Source organism: Orycteropus afer, unplaced genomic scaffold (assembly GCF_000298275.1).
Source record: "Orycteropus afer afer isolate SDZICR_OR568_19922 unplaced genomic scaffold, OryAfe1.0 scaffold01180, whole genome shotgun sequence".
NCBI lineage: Eukaryota > Metazoa > Chordata > Mammalia > Tubulidentata > Orycteropodidae > Orycteropus > Orycteropus afer.
This window is the reverse complement of record NW_006922767.1, coordinates 143041-165285: the sequence shown is the minus strand read 5'-3', so window position 1 is coordinate 165285 and position 22245 is coordinate 143041. Positions and strand designations below refer to the sequence as shown.

General features: G+C 36.8%; 1 protein-coding gene across 1 annotated transcript in view; it reads left to right on the top strand.

Annotated features, from left to right (window-relative positions):
* The window catches only part of ASXL2 (ASXL transcriptional regulator 2), a 63356-nt gene that overhangs the window by 13662 nt on the left and 27449 nt on the right, over positions 1-22245 (top strand). The window contains exons 3-5 of the mRNA XM_042783440.1: positions 11064-11179; positions 19241-19367; positions 20107-20250. Coding sequence (XP_042639374.1) covers positions 11064-11179; positions 19241-19367; positions 20107-20250 — 387 coding nt within the window. The remainder of the gene's footprint in view (positions 1-11063; positions 11180-19240; positions 19368-20106; positions 20251-22245) is intronic.

Genomic DNA, 22245 nt, shown 5'->3' with positions numbered 1-22245 from the left:
TCCTCGGAAGGAAGGTTGGGCAATCCTACTTCCGTAGTGATACTGCCTCGGAAACCCAAGGAGGGGTCGCTATGAGTCAGGGCTGACTCGACGGCAAATAACAACAAACAACAAATAACAACACTTAAGTATAAAACTTGAAGTTTCACAAACTGAATGCTGCTGTGAACTAGCACCCAGCTCAAGGAGCAAAACATTGCTGACACTCCAGTAACCATCTTTATTTCTTTTTGCTCACAGTCATTGCCCAAAAGTAACCACTCTAACAGCTTCTAATAGCATAGACTGGAACAAAGTAGAATGTCCAGAAACAGTGTTTACACGTTATATAAATCATATAGTAATACATTTCTTAAGAAACATTGTAAGAGTCATCTACATTCTAGTATGAAGCAATACTTTTGATTTTTAAAACATAAGTATTCCATTGTATAAATATTCCCCAGCACCTCAATTTTTTAAAATCTGTTTCTACCATTTATGAACATTTAGGTTATTTCTGGTTCTTGCCTACTACAATTAATTGTATTATGAATGTTGTTATATGTCTGTCTTTCAAGGTAAACATTCAGGACTGTTGGGAATTACTTACAGTAGTATATACAGGTAGTCCCCAACTTAACAACATATTCAAGTTATGATGAACTGCACTTGTGACCATCCATTTTTTGTTTTTTGGTTTTTACATCTTGTAGTTAGTAATATGTACTATATATATTGTTGCAGCATGTAATTTGCTTATGCTATCATGCCAACCTAGAAAGACAGCTAAAGATCAGATTTATAAAGATATTGATAATAAAAGGCAATGATAATGAAAACTTTTTTTTTTTTAAAGTGATATATTTGCTGTACAGCAGAACCAACTTGCAACAGAGTCATTAGAACAGAACCTCACTGTAAATTAGGGACAGCCTGTACTGCCAAACCCTTCTCCAAAGTGGTTTTACCAATTTATGCTCCCACCAACAATGTATGAAATTTTTAATTCTTTCCACATTCTCACCAATACTTGGTATTGTCAGTCTTTAGGGTTTAGGTGGGTATATATTAGTATCCTATGTGGTGTTTTAAGCTGCCTCTCAATAATGGCTAATGGAATTGAAACCCTTTTCATCATTTATCAGCCACATGGGTAACTTCTTTTGTGAAGTACCTGTGTTAGTCTTTGTCCATTTTCCTATGAATGTCTTTCTCTTAGTGACTTGTGGAAGTTCTTCATGTGTTCCTGTGTTGACTGTTGTGGTAGTTAAGGTTGTATGTCAGCTTAGCTGGGCTGTAGGCTCCAGTGGCTTGGCAGCTGGATGTAGTTACTCTCCATGATGAGATTGTAATAATCTCCATGGTGGAATCTGCTGTGAGCAGCTAAGTAGTTAAAGAAGAGTTACCTTCAGGGTATAGCGTGCTTCCAGTACATATGGAGAAGCTTTGGGAAAGGTCCCTGGATTTTCAGCATATTTTGGTTCCTACATTTGGCCAAGTTTTCATCTCCAGTTACTGGATTTAAACCAGTGGCCCGCTGTGTTGCCTGCTGATCTTGGGTTTGTCATCCTCAGCAGTCAGCAGCTACATGACTTAGAAGAAGCCTCCAGCTCCAGTGGGCATGGAACAAGAGGAAGAGCTGAAGGCCGGGGTCTAGGGGCCTTCTCCCAGCCTCTAGAGTTGACACTCGGAATTCAGACTTTTAGCCTCTTAAACTGTAGGAGAATAAATTCCTGTTTGTTCAAGCCATCCACTTGTGGAATTTCTGTTACAGTAGGACTAGAGAACTAAGACAACTATATATATTGCAAATAACGTCTCTCTCTTTCTTGGGCAATGTGTTCAATCTCTTGAAGGTATCTTTTGATTACTAGAATTTCCTAATTTTAATGTAAGCTGTATGTCTTTTTCTTAAGAAAATTACCTACCCCATTGGTATAGTGTGTTTGTATATTTTAATGAAAGCTTTATTCTTTTATATACCCCAAACAGATCAAGTGGACAAAAAGGGATATAGAAAACTTAAATAACATAATCAGTGAGCTAGCTTTATAGATATATATTAAACTCTGGATCCATGTAATAGAGAAGAAAAAACCTTCCAATCAAATGTAAATAGATATTTGTAAAAATATGTATTTTTGAGTACAAATTCTAAATAATTAAAATAAAACAGCATACATAATACTACCAAATATAACTTGATCAGAAAAAAAAAACATAAAGGGAATTTCACCTGTGTTATGCATTGAGTCAATTCTGACTCATAGCAACTCTATAGGACTGAGTAGAACTTCCTCATAGGGTTTCCAAAGCTGTAATCTTTATGGAAGCAGATTGCCATAACTTTCTCCTGCAGAATGGCAATTGTGGGTTTGAACTGGCAACCTTTCGGTTAGCAGCTGAGCACTTAACCACTGTACCACCACGGCTCTTGAACATTTAAAAATATGCTACTGACATTCTCTTAGGTCAAAGGTGGTTTAAAAAACATAATTCTAGAATATATTGAAAATAATACTGTATCACAATTTACAGGATATGGCAAAAGCTATCAGAAAACAATTTATGGCATTGAATACCTCTGTCAGTAAAAAAAAAAAAAAAAAGCATACAAATGAAGAAACTTGGGGAAAAAATATTGAAAACTAAAGAAAATAATAAAAACAAAACTATAATTAGAAAAACAGAAAAAGTTGGTTTTATAATTAATCAGCAAACTTTTCTAACCTATTACACGAAAAGTAAAAAACTTAAGTGTATAAATTAAACTGGATGAATATCTGAAAATTTAAAAGACAAAGATTTTTTCAAAATGGTATAAAAGCTTAGAAGAAAATAGGGTATTTTTTTCCTTAGGAAACAGAGTACACAAAAATTGAATCTAACCACATAGTGGTCATCGCGAGTCAGAATCAACTTGATCACAACTTACAACAATGAGATAAACTTTACCCCTACCCCTAGAATTACCATGGTAGAAAAATAAAAACAGAAAACAGCTGGTGTTGGCGAGGTTATGGAGAAATTTGAACTCTCATCCATTGCTGGTGGGAATGTAAAAAGGTATAGCCACTGTGGAAGACAGTTCGCCAGTTCTTCTGAAAGCCGAACTGTCATATGAGCCAGGAATCCCAATCCTAGATGTATAACCAGTAGAAGTGAAAGCAGGGATACAAACAGAAACCTATATACCAGTGTTTGTTGCAGCATTATTCACAATAACCAAAGGTGGAAACAACCTTAAAATTATCTGTGGTTAACTAGAGCTGAGAGGGAGGAAAAAAAGGGGACCTACTGTTCAGGGGCTTAGTGTATGTTTATGGTGATACAAAAATTCACAAAAGGATAGTAAGAGTGGTTGCACAACAGGCAGAATGTAATCTGTCACTGAATTATACATGTAGAAACTATTGAATTGGCACATTTTGTTATATATATTTATACCACAGTTGAAAAAAAATAAATCTAGTAGAGTTAGGAAGTCTCAACAATAAATTTCCATAGAAGTGGAGTTGTGTGCTTCCCTTTAGAAGAACACCATGCCCAGGTGGCTTTTCAGTAGAATTCAACATGTGTTTAAAAACAACCCTAATGTTTTTAAAACTATTCCAGAGTGGGAAAAAAGCATATTCCGGTTTCTTTTTAGAAGCAAATTTTCAAAACTTGGGCAGAGACTACAGAGAAAAATGAATTTTACAGATTTATCTCATGAATGTGCCACATCTAGGATAAACTCTACTGTTAACTTATCTACGTCATTATGCCACCAGGTTGAGTTTGTTTGAAGTTTACTGCAAATTCTAGAAGGTACTTTTTTTTTTTTTTTTTTGAAATTTACTTGTTTAAAAAAATGCACGTAAAGCTATAAAACAAATTACTTTTATACGCATTGAATCCCTCCCCTATCCACCTCACCTAATTAATTCCATTCCTCTGTAAACCAAAACCAAAGATAACTGCCATGGAGTCGATTTTGACTCATAGCGACCTCATTGTGTTTTCAAAGCTGTAAATCTTTACAAAAATATATCATCTTCCTCTCGCAGAGCAGCTGGTAGATCTGAACCATCGAACTTCTGGTTAGCAGTGGAATGCCTTACCACCGTGCCACCAGAACTCCTTCCTTCTCTTATAGAAGACCATTTTACCGCTTTTTATTTCCTATTTTTATTTTATTTGTGTTTTTGCATGTTTTATGTGAAAACATTCTATATATCTTACAACAGAATATATAGCTCTTCTTATTTCTTTTAATAGCTCTATAGAATTCCATTATGTAGAAATACAATTTCTTAAAAACGTGTCTATTGATGAATTCTTTCTTTGCTGTTATTACTACAGTGTCTTAACCGATGGTTTCTACATGTGGTGCCCAGATCGATAGCAGTCAATACCATCTAAAAATTTGTTAGTAATGCAGATTATTGGGTACCAGTCCAGACCTCCACCACTTTCCTGTCAATTTGTCATAATGTGTTAGCTTGTATGTTGCTATGAGGGTGGTGGCTATGCCACTGGAATTTCAAATACCAGTAGGTCACCCATGGTAGACAGGTTTCAGCAGAGCTTCCAGAATAAGACAGACTTGGAAGAAGGAAGGGGCCATCCACTTCTCAAAGAATTGGCAAGTAAAAACTTTATAAATAGCAGTGAAACACTATCTGATATAGTATTGGAAAACTTTTATGAATAACCCTGAGACATTGTCGAATACAGCACTGGAAGATAAGCCCCTCAGGTCAGAAGGCACTAAAAATATGACTAGGGAAGAGCTGCCTCCTTAAAATAGAATCGACCTTAATGATGTGGATGGAGTAAAGCTTTCAAGACCTCCATTTCCTGATGGGGCACGACTCAAAAATGGAAGAAACAGCGATGTGGTAGTTAAGTTTGTGTGTCAAACTTGGTTGGGCCTGGTTGGGTGGCTGGGCAACTGGATGTAGTATTCCCCATGATGAGACTAATAATCAACTCCATGGTGGGATCTAACACAAGCAGCTGAGTAACTGCCTTTGGGTATGTGGTCTGCTTCCTGTATATAAGAAACAGCTTTGGGAATGGTCTCTAGCTTATGACATGCGTGAACCCTGCATGTAGCCGTGTCATTGTTCAGCATCCTGTCATGCTCTGCTGACTTTGGGACTTTCATTTGACTTGAATTAATGGCCTTCCACGTTGTTTGGTAACATTGGGACTGTGCCATTTTATTTGTTGACCTTGGGCTTGTTAGCCTTAGCTGCCTGAGTGAAGAGATGCCTCTAGCTTCAGTGGGCCAGGAGCAAGAGGCAGACCTGAAGCCCAAGGTCAAGGGGCTTTCCCACAGCCCCTAGAGCCTTCCACTTTGAACTTGGACTTCTAGCTTCCCAAACTGTAAGAGAATAAACTCCTGTTTGTTCAAGCCATCCCATTTATGGTATATTTCTGTTAGAGAGGCATTAGGTAACCAGAACAAATGGCAAACATCCATTAATAATTGGAACGTGGAATGTACAAAGTATGAATGTAGGAAAATTGGAAGTTGTTAAAAGTGAAACGGAACTCATAAAGATAGATTTTCTAGGCATTAGTGAGCTGGAATGGACTGGTTTTGGACCATTTTGAATCAGACAGCCATATGCTGGGAATGACAAATTGAAGACAAAAATATTTCAGGATCTATCCTGAAGTACAGTGCTGTCAGTAGTAGGAAAATACTCATATGCTACAAGGAATGCCAGATAACACTACTGTTACTGAAATTTGTGCACCAACCACCAAAGCCAAAGTCGAGAAAACTGAAGATTTTTACTAACTTCTGCAGTCTGAAAGTGACTAAACATGCAATCAGGATGTACTGACAATTACTGGTGATTGGGATGCAAAAGTTGGAAACAAAGAAGAATCACAGGTATTTGGAAAATACGGCCTTGTTGGTAGAAATGACTCCAGAAATCACATGATAGAATTTTGCAAGACCAACGACTTATTCATTACAAATACTTTTTTCCAACAACATATATATGACTATATACGTGGACCTCGCCAGATGGAATACATAGGAATCAGATCCACTACATCTGTAGAAAGAGGCGATGGAAAAGCTAAGTGTCTTCAGCTGAAACAAGGCCAGGAGCAGATTGTGGAACACACCATCAGTTGCTCAGATGCAGGTTCAAGTTGAAGTTGAAGACTATTAAAACAAGGACAGGAGAACCAAAATATGACCTTAATCATATCCCACCTGAATTTAGAGACCATCTGAAGAATAGATTTGACACACGGAGCACCAGTGACCAAAAGCCAGATGTGTTGTGGAATGACATCAAGAACATCATACAAGAAGAAAGCAAAAAGTCATTAAAAAGACAGGAAAGGAAGAAAAGACCAAAGTGAATGCCAAAAAAGAATCTGGAACTAGCTCTTGAATGGAGAGTAGCTAAAGCAAATGGAAAAAATGGACACGATAAAAGATCTGAACAGATTTCAAAGAGCAGCTTGAGAAGACAAAGTCAATTATTATAATGAAATATGGAAAGACCTGGAGTTAGAAAACCAAAAGGGAAGAACACGCTTGGCATTTCTCAGGCTGAAAGAACTGAAGAAAAAAATTCAAGCCTCAAGTCGCAATGTTGTGAAATTCTATGGGCAAAATATTATTATAGGCAGTAGAAGGAATTATTATTAGTAGAATTAGTAGAAGGAATAATTCTTGACATTTGTTATGTTTAAGACTTTGCATTTAAGTCTTTTGTTGTTGTTGTTGTTTGTACCTCTGACGCTTTAATATTTAAAAAATTAGAACAGAAGCTGCCATCTAGATGCAACGATGGGTCTCTCCTCGTCCAGAGCAAAGAAGAATGAAGAAAACCAAAATTCTTGGAAACAATTAGTCCTAGCAACTGGTACACCATCCGATTTGCAGCCTATACAACTAGGAGACCAGAAGAACTAGATGGTGCCTGGCTACCACTGTCATCCACTGGAAAGGGGATCTATCTAGGAGATCCTTGATAGAGAGGGAGAACAATGTGGAACAAAACTCAAAATCATTTGGAGAAACAAACAAACAAAAAAACCAATTTGCTGTGGGGACCAGGTTTGCTGGTCTGATAGAGCCTGGTGGAACCACTCAGACTATGGCCCCTAGCTGCCCTTCAGGTCTGGAATTGAACCCACACCTTTGGTTTCCAGACAAACAAAATACAGTCATAATGAGTTGAACATTTACCTCAAGTAGATGCACTCTTTGGAGAGAACAATCATGGGAGAAAGAAGGGCTGCTTATGCACAGGGAGACAGCTCAGGGGGCAGGAGTGTATGGAGGGAAGACACAGGGAAGAGGTAACTATGGGGAGGAAGTGGGAAAGGAGCTGTTGCATTGTGGTAAACTGTGGTCAATGACATGAGACAAAGTATATGTGAACTGCTGTATGAAAGTGAATTTGCTCTGTAAATCTTCACCCAAATCACAATAAAAAAAAAAAAAAATTAGAAGTTTTGTTTAAACTTCATAGATGTTATGAGACCAGTAATTGATATTAAGGATTAAATCTCTTTCATCACTGGTAGGTGCTGTAATCTTCATGATTTATTTCAGTTGGCTTTGTGATATGTTATAGATTCATTGGTTAGAAAGCCTTTTGCCTTAAAAGGAAACATTCCAAGCAGTTTGCCCTGGTAATTACAGGTAATCTTATTGGCTGCAAGATAGAACTCATATTTTGTAATAGAGATGTTTTGGTTGGTTTGTTGGTTTTCTGGTTTTAATCAGGTAGTACATGGGGTCAGGAGAAAATACATATTCTCAGATTTCTGCAAGATGTTAAAAAGAAAATAATTAGATCTCAATAGTTTTCATTATATTCTTTTTAAAGTAGTGGTCAAATAAAAAAAGACAGAAAATATCAAGTGTAGCTGAGGATGTGGAGAAATTGAAACCCTCATGTTGCTAGTGGGATTGGAAAAATAGTTGCGAATACTTCAGAAAACAGTTTGGTAAAGTTTCCCAAAAAATTAAAAAGAGTTACCACCTCAAACCTAGAAACCCTTTGCTGTTGAGTCAGTTATCACTCCTCATGACCCTAAAGGACAGAGTTGAGTTGCCTCATGGGGTTTCTAAAGCTGTAATTTCCATGGAAGCATTTTGCCACATATTTCTCCTGCAGAGTGGCTAATGGGTTTGAACTGCTGACCTTTTGGTTAACAGCTGAGTGATTAACCATTGCGACACCAGGACTCCTTAAATTTAAACTGGGACCCATCAGTCCCACTCCTAGATTATATTTAAGAAATTTGAAAACCTGTCCACACAAAAACCTGTAACATGACTGATCTGCATAGCATTTACTCATCAGAGCCAAAAAGTGGAGCAAACCAAATGTCCCATCAACTGCTGAATGGGTGAACAAAAGGAGATGCAATAAAACCTCCAAAGCCAGAACCTATGAGAGGCTGTAACTTATCAGAGAAGAAAAACTCGATTTTCCACTAATAGAGAACAATAGAAAAGTGGTAAGACTGTACCCCGTCAAAGGTGAAAACTTGCAAGACATGAGAAAACAAGGCAGTCCCATCGAGTTTTGGCGCTCATGGTTTTTATTGTATATGCATACAATGGATTATTATTTGGCAATAGAAAGAAATGAAGCATTTACAACATGGATGAACCTTCAGAACATTATGCTAAGTGAAAGAAGCCAGTCTCAAAGACAAAGACCACATACTATATCACACTCCATTTATATGAAATGTTCAGAATAGGCAAATTCATCAAGATTTGAGTTGCCTAAGATTGGGAACAGTGATGTAGGGAAAGAATGACAGCTAAAGGGTCCAAGGTCTTTTTGGAGCATTGAAATTTAATTGTAGTGACAGTTGCATGATTCTAAATATACCAATAACCATTTAATTACATGCTTTTAATAGGTGGATTATGTAGTATATAGATTATTTCAGTAAACCTGTTACTCAAAGCTAAGGGTGAATGTTACTTGAATTACGTCTCAATAAAGTTGTTATTTAATCAATTGGTGAACATCTAAGTTCACCAAGGATGTGGTTTCTTTTTGCTGCACAACCATCTCAAGAATTTTCTATTGTTGTTGTTGTTGTTATGTGCCATTGAGTCAGACCCGACTCATAGCGACCCCTCCTTGGGTGTCCGAGGCAGTATCACTATGGAAGTAGATTGCCCCATCTTCCTTCTGAGGAGTGGCTGGTGGGTTTAAATCACCAGCCTTCTGGTTAGCAGTCACTTAGGCACTACACTACCAGAGCTCCCCAAGAATTATCTAGCTCCCACAATGTGGAATAAAACTCAAAATCATAAAAAAAAAAAAAAAAAAAAACAGGCTTACTGGTCTGAGAGATATTGGTGAACCCCCAAGACTATGGCCCAGAGTTACTCTTTGGTCCTGGAGTTGATCTCACTCCCATGGCTTAACTCTCAGCCAAATTATAGACAGGCCTACGGGCTGAACACGTTTACTAGGGAAATGGTGCTTTTTTAAAAAAAAAAAAAAAAAAATCAACCAGCTGTTGCATTGTGGGAAATTGCAGTCAACGTCATGAGACAAAATAGTATGTGAACTGCTGCTTGGAAAATGAATTTGCTCTGTAAACTTTCATCCAAATCACAATAAAAATTTTTTAAAAAATCAACCATGGAAGATCAGAAGGGCAGCATTTGCACAGGGATAAATGTAGGGAGGCAGGAATGCATAGGAAGAAGGGCAAAGAAAGAGTAACCACAGGGATGAAGTGAGAATTGAGATGTTAACACTGCAGGGAATGTTTCTGGTATCACAAAACAACATGTGTATATCAACTGTTGGATGTAAAACAAATCTGCTTTGCAAAATTTCACCCAAATCCAATAAAAAGTTTGGCGGGGGGAGAATGATTTAACTCCATTCTGTAGACTACGTTACTGTGAACTATTTGTTCTTTTATTTCTGTGTCAAACTGAGTATGTGTTGATTATGTCCCTTACTTATAAACTTTATCATAGGGTTGGGTACTAAAGCATGCTAATAAGTCATCTTATTAATATTTGCTTGTTGTAGTTTTTTAAAAATGTATATGACTGTGTGTTGCTTTCTCTAGATATCTAAGGGCAAATTGAAATGCTGTATTTCAAAACTTGTATATTTTGTTGAACCATGATCCTTATTGTCATGTCATGTAGCTACCTACCAGTACATACTTTATTTGATATCTTAAACCTCATTAGCTTATCATAGGTGTCATTTTGCCACTCAGACTTTTTTAGACCAACTACTAAGAAGAGGAAGAAGGCAGTAGTAAACATACATTCTTTGAGAGTCATACTAGCAGTAGTGGTTATAATTTCAACATTTTATTATTAAGGGGTCTGAATCAGTAATTTTTATATTCTTATGAATAATATACACTGTTGAAATTTAATAGAACGTAACAAAGATCTACTGGCAGTTTATGGTAAGAGTGTATAGGCTTTTGAATGGAGAACCTTCATTCACATAAGGCTAAGATTTAGGTAAACTTTGACAGGCTGCATAACAACTAGTGAAGGAGTTAGTGCTTACATCATGTGCAGCCTACATTGTTTTCATTAGAGAAGTCCCAAAATGCCCCCTCACACTAAATCTAAAACTGTTGATTTAAGAGGTGAAGGAATATAAGGATTAAAGACATAGTGTTTAAGATGGAATGGCCCGTTCTGTCGATCCAGGGCTTGTGCACTGTATCATGTTGTCACTTAACCTTTTGAATATTAATACTGTCCAAAGGAGTCTAGAATCTTCTCTGAATTTAATTTGGTGACTCATAGTTTGTTTTCTACTTCCTACTTCTTCAATCAATTCTATTAAAAAATTAAAGAATGAAAAGTAATGAATACTAACATGCATCCTTCCCCCATCCTATCATCCTTCAGTAGAGCTTTCTAAGGAAATAAACTGAAAAGGGAGGCTCTTTGCAATGCACCTACATAAAGAAGATCCTTCCCAGAGTGTTTGATCACAATTCCTTAACACAGGTAGCAGCATATGATTGGGGAAGAAATGGTGCTTGATACCAGCTCTGATGACATAATTTTTTATTGTCATTTTTCCCCCTAGTATCGTCTAGACTGTCTCAGCCATCCTCCCCCCAGTCAGGCTGCCCATCACCCTCCATTCCAGCAGGTAAAGTCATTTCTCCATCACAGAAGCACAGCAAGAAGGCACTAAAGCAGGTAATCATGCTTGTCTGTGTTTATCAGAACTATAATCTCCTACATTAAAAATGCCTGACGCTGGTAGTGTTTTAGAATTTCTTTAAAGCCATCTCTGCTACTCTCTTTTGATGGAAAATTCCATATAGTATTTCTAATTTGGTCACTTAATAATTTATGTAGCTGTGTATGATATCTGTTGTAGGTTTTTAGTGGTTACTCTTTTCAATCACATTTAAACAGTTTCTAACTTGTTTCTAATTTCCTAAGAGATGTTTTTGTTGTTTTTAAGTCATGAATTAAATAAAATACAGACAGACCCACTGCTGTCCAGTTGGTTTTGACTTATACCAATGCTATAGGACAGAGTAGAACTGCCTCATTAGGGCTCTCAAGACTATAAATCTTTACAGAAGCAGACTGCTTCCTCTTTGTCCTGTGGAGTATGGGTGCTGGGTTTGAAGAACCAACTTTTTGGTTAGCAGCCGAATGCTTTAACTGCTATGTCACCAAAGCTCTTTTTTGAGTCATGAATAAGTGTTAAATTTCTCAAGGTTTTTTTTTTTCCTGCCACCCAGGATTTACTGACATGATCAGGTTACTTGTCTCATGTTTAGTTTGTTTTTAATACATTATTAAAATCTCTTGAAGATTTTAGTTCAGATTGTGCCAATTTCTTATACTGTTTTTTTGGGATCAGAATTATTTTATGATCATAAAATAAGTTCTATAGCTAGCCATGTTTAGAAAAAATTTGAAAAATTATTTAATTCTTGAAAGTTTAATAAATCTCACCTTTTAACATTGTTTTCCTACTGCTTCACCTTCCTCTTAGGTTATTAATCTCTTCTGATTTTCTACATTTAGAGCCACTTTTGGAAATCTCTTTTTCTTAGATAATGGTTCATTTTACCTAGTTTTTTCAAATATCGCCATAATGTTGTATATCTCAAACTCACTGCCATTGAGTTGGATCCAACTCACAGCAACCCTACTTGGGTTTCTGAGGCGGTATCACTACAGAAGCAGATTGCCCAACCTTCCTTCCGAGGAAGTTGTATACAGTATTCTTTTATGTCTCCTTTTGTTTCTCAGTGTTGTTCATTTGTAATGTATCTTTTTCTTAATACTGCTTGCCAGCAGTTTATCTATTTTGGGAAGCTTTTCAAAGAACTAGCTCTGGATGTTTCTGAAATACAAATGACCGATAAGTAGTCTCTTATGTTAATTAAAGAAACGTTAAAATAACTGATTATTTTTATTGTCAGATTGGTTTGTATAAGGGAGCTTAATTACATCCAGCATTGGCAAGTTGATAGGGAAACAGCTACTTGTAATTTGCGGTAGAATGTGATTTTTTATAGCCACATTGGAGAGAAATTTTGCAACATCTATTAAAGTTTAAAATGCACATACCCCATGAACAGCTGAATGAAATTTTTGGAATCTGTGTTTCAGAGATACACACCTACATACATACATACACAAACACACAGAATGATATTTGGCTGTAAGTTTTTATTAGCAAAACCTTGAAAATAGTGTAATAGATATTAATTAGGAAACAATAAATAATGGTATATAGCCATATACCAGGCAGCTATACAAGAGTAAAAGTTGATTTCGTTTTGTAATGAGATTGATCTATATGTAGAAACATGAAAAAATTACCTAAATGTTGAATCATAAAATAAAGTTATACTACAACAGGTAAGGCATTATATCATTTATGAAAATATACATATACACAAAACAGTGGTATATATTTTTTATAGAAGAATGACTATAAATAACACATACATGTGATACATTGAAAACCAATCATTGAAGACCAGATGAGTTCTGGGTTGACATCAAGGACATCATCCATGAAGAAAGCAAAAGTCATTAAAAAGAAAGAAAATGCCAAAATGGATGTCAGAAGAGACTCTGAAACTTGATGTAGAATGGAGATTAGCTAAAGCAAATGGAAGAAATGATGAAGTAAAAAAGTGCAAAAGATAATATGGATGAATTTGGAGGACATTATTATGCTGAGTGAAATAAGTCAATCACAGAAGGACAAATAAAGTATTAGTTCCTTGCTGTGGAGGGTCAAGGAAAGGTTTATATGTGGAGAGAAACTTTCTTTGTTGGTTGCCAGGGGTGGGAGGGGAGGGAAGGGACCACAGGGGGAAAAAAAAATGCATTGACCCATGTCACTTTAGTTTTGTGTATTTCACTGTACATAAATTATATTTCAATAAAATGCATTTAAAAAATAAAATGAATCCATATTTTTAAAAAAATAAAGTGCAGAAGATTTCAAAGAGCAACTTGAGAAGACAAAGTACTATAATGAAATATGCAAATAACCTGGAGTTAAAAATCCAAAGGTAAGAACATACTCAGCTTTCTCAAGCAGAAGGAACTGAAGAAGAAACTCAAGCCTCACGTTAAAATATTGAAGGATTCTACGGGCAAGATGCTGAAGAACTTGAGAAGCATCAAAACAAGATGGAAGAAATACAGTCACTGTCCAAAAAGAATTGGTGGTTGTTTAACCATTTCAGGAGATAGCGTTTGATCAGGAACCAATGGTCCAAGCTGCACTGAGGCACTGGCGAAAAAACAAGGCTCTAGGAATTGGTGGAATACCCATTGTGATGTTTCAACAAATGAATGCAATGGTGGAAGCGCACACTCATCTGTGCCAAGATTTTAGAAAACAGCCACCTGGTGAACTGTCTGGAAGAAACCCATATATGTGTCCATTTCAGAAAAAAAGTGATCTGTCAGAATACCCACCACTTGTCTGTCAGTTTGTCGTACTGTGGTATGGCTTGTGTGTTGCTGTGAGGCTGGAGGCTATGCTACTGGTATTTCAAATACCAGCAGGGTCACACTTGGTAGACAGGTTTCAGTGGAGCTTCCAGAAGAAATCAGACTTTGAAGAAGGAAGGGGCCATCCACTTCTCAAAGAATTGGCCAGTAAAACCTTATAAATAGCAGTGAAATGCTGACTGATATATTACTGGAAAACTTTATGAATAGCCTTGAAACTTTGTCCAATAAAGTGCCGGAAGATGAGCCCCTCATGTCAGAAGACACTCCAAATACGACTAGGAAAGAGCTGCCTCCTCAAAGTAGTAAACCAAACCAGACCAAACTCACTGCTCTCGAGTCGGACTCGACTCATAGCAACCCCTCCTTGGGTTTCTGAGGTGGTATCACTACAGTAGATTGCTCAGCCTTCCTTCCAGGGAGTGGGTGGTGGATTTGAACCACCAGCCTTCTGGTTAGCAGTCAGATGCCTTAGGCACTATGCCACCAGAGCTCCCCCTCAAAGTAGAGTCAACCTTAATGATGTGGATGGAGTAAAGTTTTGGGGACCTCCATTTGCTGATGTGTCACGACTCAAAACGGGAAGAAACAGCTGCAAACAGCCATTAAAAATCGGAACATGGAATGTGCGAAATAAGAATCTAGGAACATTGGAAATTGTCAGAAATGAAATGAAACACATAAAGATCAATATCCTAGGCATTAGTGAGCTGAAATGTACTGGTTTGGCCTGTTTTCAATCAGACAACCTTATGATCTACTATGCCAGGATTGACAAATTAAAGAGGAATGACGTGGCATGTTTCATCACAAAGAATATTTCAAGCTCTATCCTGAAGTACAATACTGTCAGTGATAAGATATTATCCATACGCCTACAGGGAAGACCAGTTAATACTACTATTACTCAAATTTACACACCTATCACCACAGTCAAAGATAAGGAAATTGAAGATTTTTACCAACTTCTGCAATCTGAAATTGGCCAAACATGAAATTAAAATATATTGATTATTACTAGTGATTGGAATGCAAAAGTTGGAAACAAAGAAGAATCACTGATAGTTAGAAAATATGGCCTTGGTAATAGAAATGACACTGGAGATTACATGATAGAAATTTGCAAGACCAATATCTTCTTCATTGCAAATACCTTTTTTTAAACAACATAAATGGTGGCAATACGCATGGACTTCACCAGAGGAATACACAGGAATTAGATCGACAACATCTGTGCAAAGAGACAATGGAGAAGCTCAATGTCTTCAGCCAAAACAAGGCCAGGAGCTCACTGTGGAACAGACCAACAATTGCTCACATTCAAGTTGAAGTTGAAGCTGAAGACAATTTTAAAAGAAGTCTACGAGAGCCAAAATAATGTCCTTGATTATATCGCACCTGAATTTAGAGACCATCTAAAGAATACATTTGATGCATTGAACACCAGTGACCGAAAACCAGAGGAATTGTGGATGACATCAAGAATATCATCCACAAAGAAAGCAAAAGATCATTAAAAAGACAGGAAATGAATAAAAGAAAAAAATGGATGTCAGAAAAGACTCTGAAACTTGCTTTAGAATGGAGAGTAGCTTTTGAGTTGTGGTGTTGACAAAGAATATCAAAAATACCATAGACTGCCAGAACTAACAGATTTGTCCTGGAAGAAGTGCATTCTCCTTGGAAGTGAGAATGGCCAAACTTTATCTTATCTATTTTGGTCATGTTGTTAGAAGGGACCACTCCCTGGAGAAAGATGTTATGCTTGGTAAAGTGGAGGGTCAGTGCAACAGGGGAAGGCTTTCAGTCAGATGGATTGACACAGTGGCTGCCACGATGGGCTCAGGTGTAGCAAGGATTGTGAGTCTGGCGCAGGATCGGGCAGTGTTTCGTTCTGTTTTACATCAGGTCACTATGAGTCAGAGCAAACTCGACGGCACCTAACAACAACAACAACCACATCAATACAGAAATCATCGAACAATATCATTAATATCTAGACTGCTAACCAGAAGGCTGGTGGTTCAAACCCACCAGCCACTCCTCACAAGGAAGGTTGGGCAATCTACTTCCGTAGTGATACTGCCTTTGAAACTCAAGGAGGGGTCGCTATGAGTCGGGTCCAACTCGACAGCACATAGCAACAACAACACATCATTAATATCACTTGAAAATAAATTTTTTCTTGAAGATAATTCAAAAAGAGTTGTAGCAGTACATCAAAAGGGAACTGCTGGAAATCCAACATGAATTCAGAAGAAGACATGGGGGGGGGGTATCATTGCTGATGTCAGATGGATTTTGGTTGAAAGCAAAGAGTACCAGAAAGATGTTTACCTGTGTTTTATTGACCATGCAAAGGCATTTGAGTCTGTGGGCAAATTACGGAGAACATTCCAAAGGCTGGGGATTCCAGAACATTTAATTGTACTCATGAGGAATAGTAGTCAAGAAATCAAATGACATATTGCACTGGGCAAATGTGGTATAGAAAACCTCTTTAAACTTTTGGAGCAAAGATGTCACTTGGAAGACAAGCTGTCCCTAACCCATGCCATGGGATTTTCAGTTGCCTCATATGCGTATGAAAGTTGAGCAATAAATAAGGAATGAAAGAGTTGGTTTATTTGAATTGTGATGTTGGCAAAAATGATTAAATATTCCATGGATGCCAGACAAATCTATATTGGAAGAAGGACAGCTGGAATGTTCCTTAGAAGCAAGAATGCCCAGACTTCATTATGGTCATACTTATCATATCACTCATACTTTGGTCATGTGTCAGGAGGGACCATTCCTTGGAGAAGGATATGCTTGGAAAAATAGAGGGTCAGCAGAAAAGGGGGAGACTCTCAATAAGATGGATTGACACAGTGATTGCAGTGATGTGCTCGAACATAGCAATAATTTTGAAGACGGTGCAGGACCAGGCTATGTCATTCTGTTGTACATGATGTCATTATGAGTTGGAACCAACTCCGTGGAACCTGACAACAACAATAATATGTAAGTGAAAACAAATTCAGTAAGGAAAATTATATTTATGACAAATTATGGATAACATTCCAAAGAATGGGAATTCCAGAACGCTTAATTGTGCTTGTGAGGAACCTGTATATAGTTTAAAAGGCAGTCATTCTAACAGAACAAAGGATACTGCATGGTTTAAAATCCATAAAAGGTATCTCTTAAAATTGAGGACCAGGTGTAGGAGTGGTAGTCATAGAAGAGTGTCATTTTATGGAAATTAAATAGTAAAAATATTTTCATGTATTACCTATATTATTAGAAGTTAATAACATATAAAAGAAAATTATGTATGTCTTAAAGCATTCAAGCCAAAAGTGCTATTATTAAAAGAAACACTAAATTTGATAAGATGAATTACTGCCTAAATGAATATTCTATAACACTTGTATTTTTTGTAAGTTCTTTGGAAAAATGTAAGAAGTATAAGCTGATTCTTTTCCACAGAGAAATGGCAAGTATTTTCTGAAACTTTGTTAATCTATGACATGTATATTATTCCTGTATTCATGTATTATACTCTTGTAATCCTAGGAGTTAAATATATATATATATATATATATATTTTTAGGAATATCAGTATGGAAAATTCAATAAATTTGAATTTTGGAATGCATAGTAAGTCCTTGCTGCCAGTGGATCTTTTTCATGGTATTATCTGGAAAAATTACTTTTTTGGTAGTTATTCTTCACCACACATGAGAGTTTTGTATTGTTTGTTCTTAAGTTTTAAAACAAGAGAATGAAGAACGGGGTATATAAACTACTGTGTACGGTTCTTGATTAGCAGAAGTTATTCTGCTTCCATCATGTGTCTGAATTTACATTGATCACAGCAGAATAGATGAATTTTGTACTGACCTGAAGTGACTTGGGTATTTTCTGGTCTGATTCAAAAAATGGTAGAGTAAACACAGTTAACGAAAGCACCGCCACTTCTTACCCATTGAGCCTCTGCCTCACCTCTTATAAATGTTGTCCGTAAATCTAAGCCAGATGTCTGACTTTACTACATGATGAGCTTGAAGGTTGAAGATTGAAACTGGCAAATCAGCACAGTAAAAAAAAGTTCGAACTTTCCCTAAAATGTAGCTTTTACTTTTTTTTTTTTAACCCTTGAGTTAAAAAAGGTTGTCTTCATCTATTTTCATGATTAAAATTATGAGAAGTTCTGCTTTTTCTGTTCATTAGTATTATCTAGTTACATCATAGAAACAAAAATATTGTGAAATAAACAGAAGGAGTTACAGTATTATTAGACCCAGTGTTTTTGAATCTCCCCACTCTTCTGTTTACTGCATTGCCATAGGTCATGGTACCAAATCTTGTTGTTCTTACCTAATATTTAACGCAAGTAATCACTTGCAATCATTTCAACCTTTTGTTCATAGCATGCATAATCTGAAACATACATAAACTAAATATTTTCATTTCTACATAGTTGTTGTTGTTGTTGTTGTTAAGTGCCGTCGAGTCGTTTCCGACTCATAGCGACCCCTGCACAGCAGAACGAAACACTGCCCGATCCTGCGCCAGCCCCACAATCCCTGCTATACTTGAGCCCATCATTGCAGCCACCGTGTCAATCCATCTCGTTGAAGGCCTCCCCCTCTTTTGTCGACCCTCCACCCTACCAAGCATGACATCCTTCTCCAGGGAATGGTCCCTTCTTACAACATGACCAAAATAGGTGAGACGAAGTCTGGCCATTCTTGCTTCCAAGGAGCATTCTGGCTGCACTTCCTCCAGGACAGATCTGTTAGTTCTTTTAGCAGTCCATGGTACTTTCAGCATTCTTCGCCAGCACCACAACTCAAAAGCATCAACTCTTCTTCGGTCTTCCTTATTCATTTCTACATAGAGATGCTACAAATGGGACGCATGTTGATGCAGGGCTTAAAATGTTTGAGAACAACATGTAAAAATTCTACTTATGCTTCTACAAGTTTGGGAAATCCTTGGCTTACTGGTGATTTTTAAGTTCTAAAAGATGTTAATGACTGTTTCTCATTATTTCATATTTTTATATTTCTCTATAATATAAAGGAACAATACTGGCAAAAAAAACTTTGAGTTGTTTAGCGTTATTGTGTTTGGTTGGTTTAATTTTGCTTTTTGTTTGCTTTGCTAGATTTATAAGAAATTGGAGGATCACCACTTAAAAAGAAGTCACTTTGTTATTATTAAAAACTGGTTTGTTTTTTTTTCTTATAGTCAGTTTTCTCATTATAGGCTCTAAAGCAGCAACAGCAGAAGAAGCAGCAGCAGCAATGCAGGCCAAGCATGTCTATCTCCTCCAACCAGCATCTTTCTCTGAAGACTGTCAAAGCAGCCGGTGACTCTGTGCCTGCCAAGCCTGGTACGCAGATTTTTCCCTTAGTGTTTTTGTGTTCGTTTTCCAAATTCGTACACCATATCATTTATGTTTCAGTTTCATTTATTCATATACTCTTTGTACTGCCAAATAATCAATATAGTTCCTTCCTGGAAATTTTATGCAAAATAATCATATAGTTACTAATAAAAAGTGTCCATGGAATTTTCAGGTAGGTATGAGAACAATGACCAATTTCCAGGATGTCTAAAGTCATAATACTTCGAAGCCTCTATTGAGTAACCTCATAAAGCTGATGTTTTCAAGAGGCTCAAATTGAACTCTTTACCAATTCTCTTCTTTAAAAATGAAAAGTTTTCTTAATATGTACTACCTTTGAGTTTTCACAGTACATGTCCATAAGGCCTTTGGATTTTTGGTGATGGTGTTGCTGCTTATTTTGTTTTTAATCTAAGCTACTCTAGATGCAGACTTTTTAATACCAGAGACTGATTATATGGATCTGCCAGACTTAATCCGTGTCTTGTAGGACTTTGCCTTTTTTAAGCAAGGAAATTTACACCCAAAAGGAAATGGTTTACTGGGAGGAAGGAAGGAGCTTTATTTTAATTTTTGTCCCCTAATTTTCAGACTCAGGGTTATATTGTCCCATATATTCATATATACTCTATTTAGTTAGCACTGAATGATTAATTACTTAATCGATTGGTTGATTTCTATCAGTAACTTCAGTTCCATTAGTCATTACTTATTTTTCCCCTAGCAATATGGGAAGGAAAGCAATCGGATGGCCAGTCAAGCAGCCCCCAGAACTCAAACTCCAGTTTTTGTTCCTCAGTTAAAATGGAAAATCCTTTGCTAGGCTTGGGGAAGAAGTCATTCCAGAGGTCTGACAGGCTCCATACAAGTAAGTAAATTTATGTAGTCTTAATTGCTTTAATCTGTTAACTGTCTATATGTTTGAAATTCATTGACTCTCTTCTTAGGTTTAGGGCATGATTTGAGTTATATAGCAAAGATGAAACCTTTTTCCCCCTTTCTAACATTATTACTTTTAAGAACCAAAAAGCAACATGGAAGGTATTGAGCTAGCATGTCTTTTTCCCCTTCTTGTTCTTCTTATTCACCTTTGAGTTAGACTGTCTTTATGCTTTTCCCTTATCAAACTTTATTTCAGAGAAATATCTTGTATCAGCCATTCTGTGCTTTATTTCTTTTTCTGCTGATATATTATCCAGCATTATTTACATTTTAAGCCTTATTTTTATATACAGAAAGTAGAAGAGCTTATAGTTAAACATGGCAGACTGAACCTTCTTTTTTCTGCTCCCTCTGAAATTCCAGTAAAACGTGCTTATGGAAGTAGAAAACAATTAAATCCATAAGGGTCAAGGAGACAACAGATGGACAGGTGATATGACCAAATTTTGACAGATGGATTTGGATGGAAGAAAACTGAGAATACCTGAGGAGCAGATGCCAGTAAGAAGCAAGCCAGTTAACACTGCAAAACACCAGAAAGGCTCAAGAATGGGAGATATCATATATCACAGAAGAGACAAGTGAGGCATAGCGTTGAAAAGAAGGATGTTCATTGAAAGTTAGTAAGAAACAGTTTAATACTTCACTCCAGCAGGAAACAAGAGGGTTAATCTGAGGTATAGCAATTCCAAATTCAAGGCCACCATACATAGCTGAGGATAGAGGATGAGACACTGTAGTAAAATTAGGGTAAACAAGTGAAAATACAAATACCAAATAGTGATCTTGCTTAGCTTACAGAATGCTATTTATTATTAGCTACTGTGAAGTTGATCCCCATGCACAACTAAAGGAAACATTGCTTTGTTCTTTGCCTTCCTCATGATAGGTTGTGGATCAGACTGTTGTGATGCAAAGTCATTGTCTGATTTTCAAAAGTACATCACCAGGCTTTTCTTCTTAGTCTGTCTTAGGCTGGAAGCTCCACTAAAACATACTCAGCATGGTAGCAATATGCAAGCCTCCACTGACAGATGTGCTAGTTGCATGTGGAGATGCATTGGCTGTCTTCCACAAGGCAGGCAAGAATTCTACCACTGGACCACCACTGCCGCCCAGAATGCTAGTATAGAGGCCTATTTCTACCACATCTACTTTCTCTCTTCTCCATGCCATGCTTTAACAAGAGATTGATGGATTAATTCATAGAGAAATTGAGTAGCCTCAGAAAAATTTCTGCAAGCAAGTTTATGGGCTCACAACTAAACATATTTCTTGATCACACTTCCGTGAAGCTCACCAGTCTATGTGACCCACTCATACACCCAAAATTTCAAGTTAGCTTTTTGTGCCTCTCTGTTAATTATGATTACTACAGATCACCAGACTTTTGAGAAAAACCTCCATCATGAGAGAATCTGAAATGTTGTGACAATTTAAGAAGCTGGAGAAAATTTAAAAACCGTAATAAAAAATGAGACAATGTTGTGGCTATGAAAGTACAGAATATTATTTTAAAAATCATAAAATAAATAAAGAGTCCAGGATATTAAGTAATATGGTAGCTGAAATTTAAAAATTACCATGCAAATACCAGAAAATGAAGTTCAATTTCCAGGATATTGTTCAAAGAGATAAACAAGATATTTAATAATAGAGAAAAGGTAAAAAAAATGGGAACACCGATGCAATATGTCTAACCCCCCCAAAAAAATCCAAATCCACTGCCATTGAGTTAATTCTGACTCATATAGGACAAAGTAGAACTACCCACCCAATAGTGTTTCCAAAGCTATAAATGTTTATGGAAGCGGACTGCCTTATCTTTCTCCCATGGAATGGCTGGTGGGTTTGAACTGCCAAACCTTTGGTTAGCAGCCAGATGCCTTCACTCTTGTGCCAGTGGAGCTCCTTGCAGTAT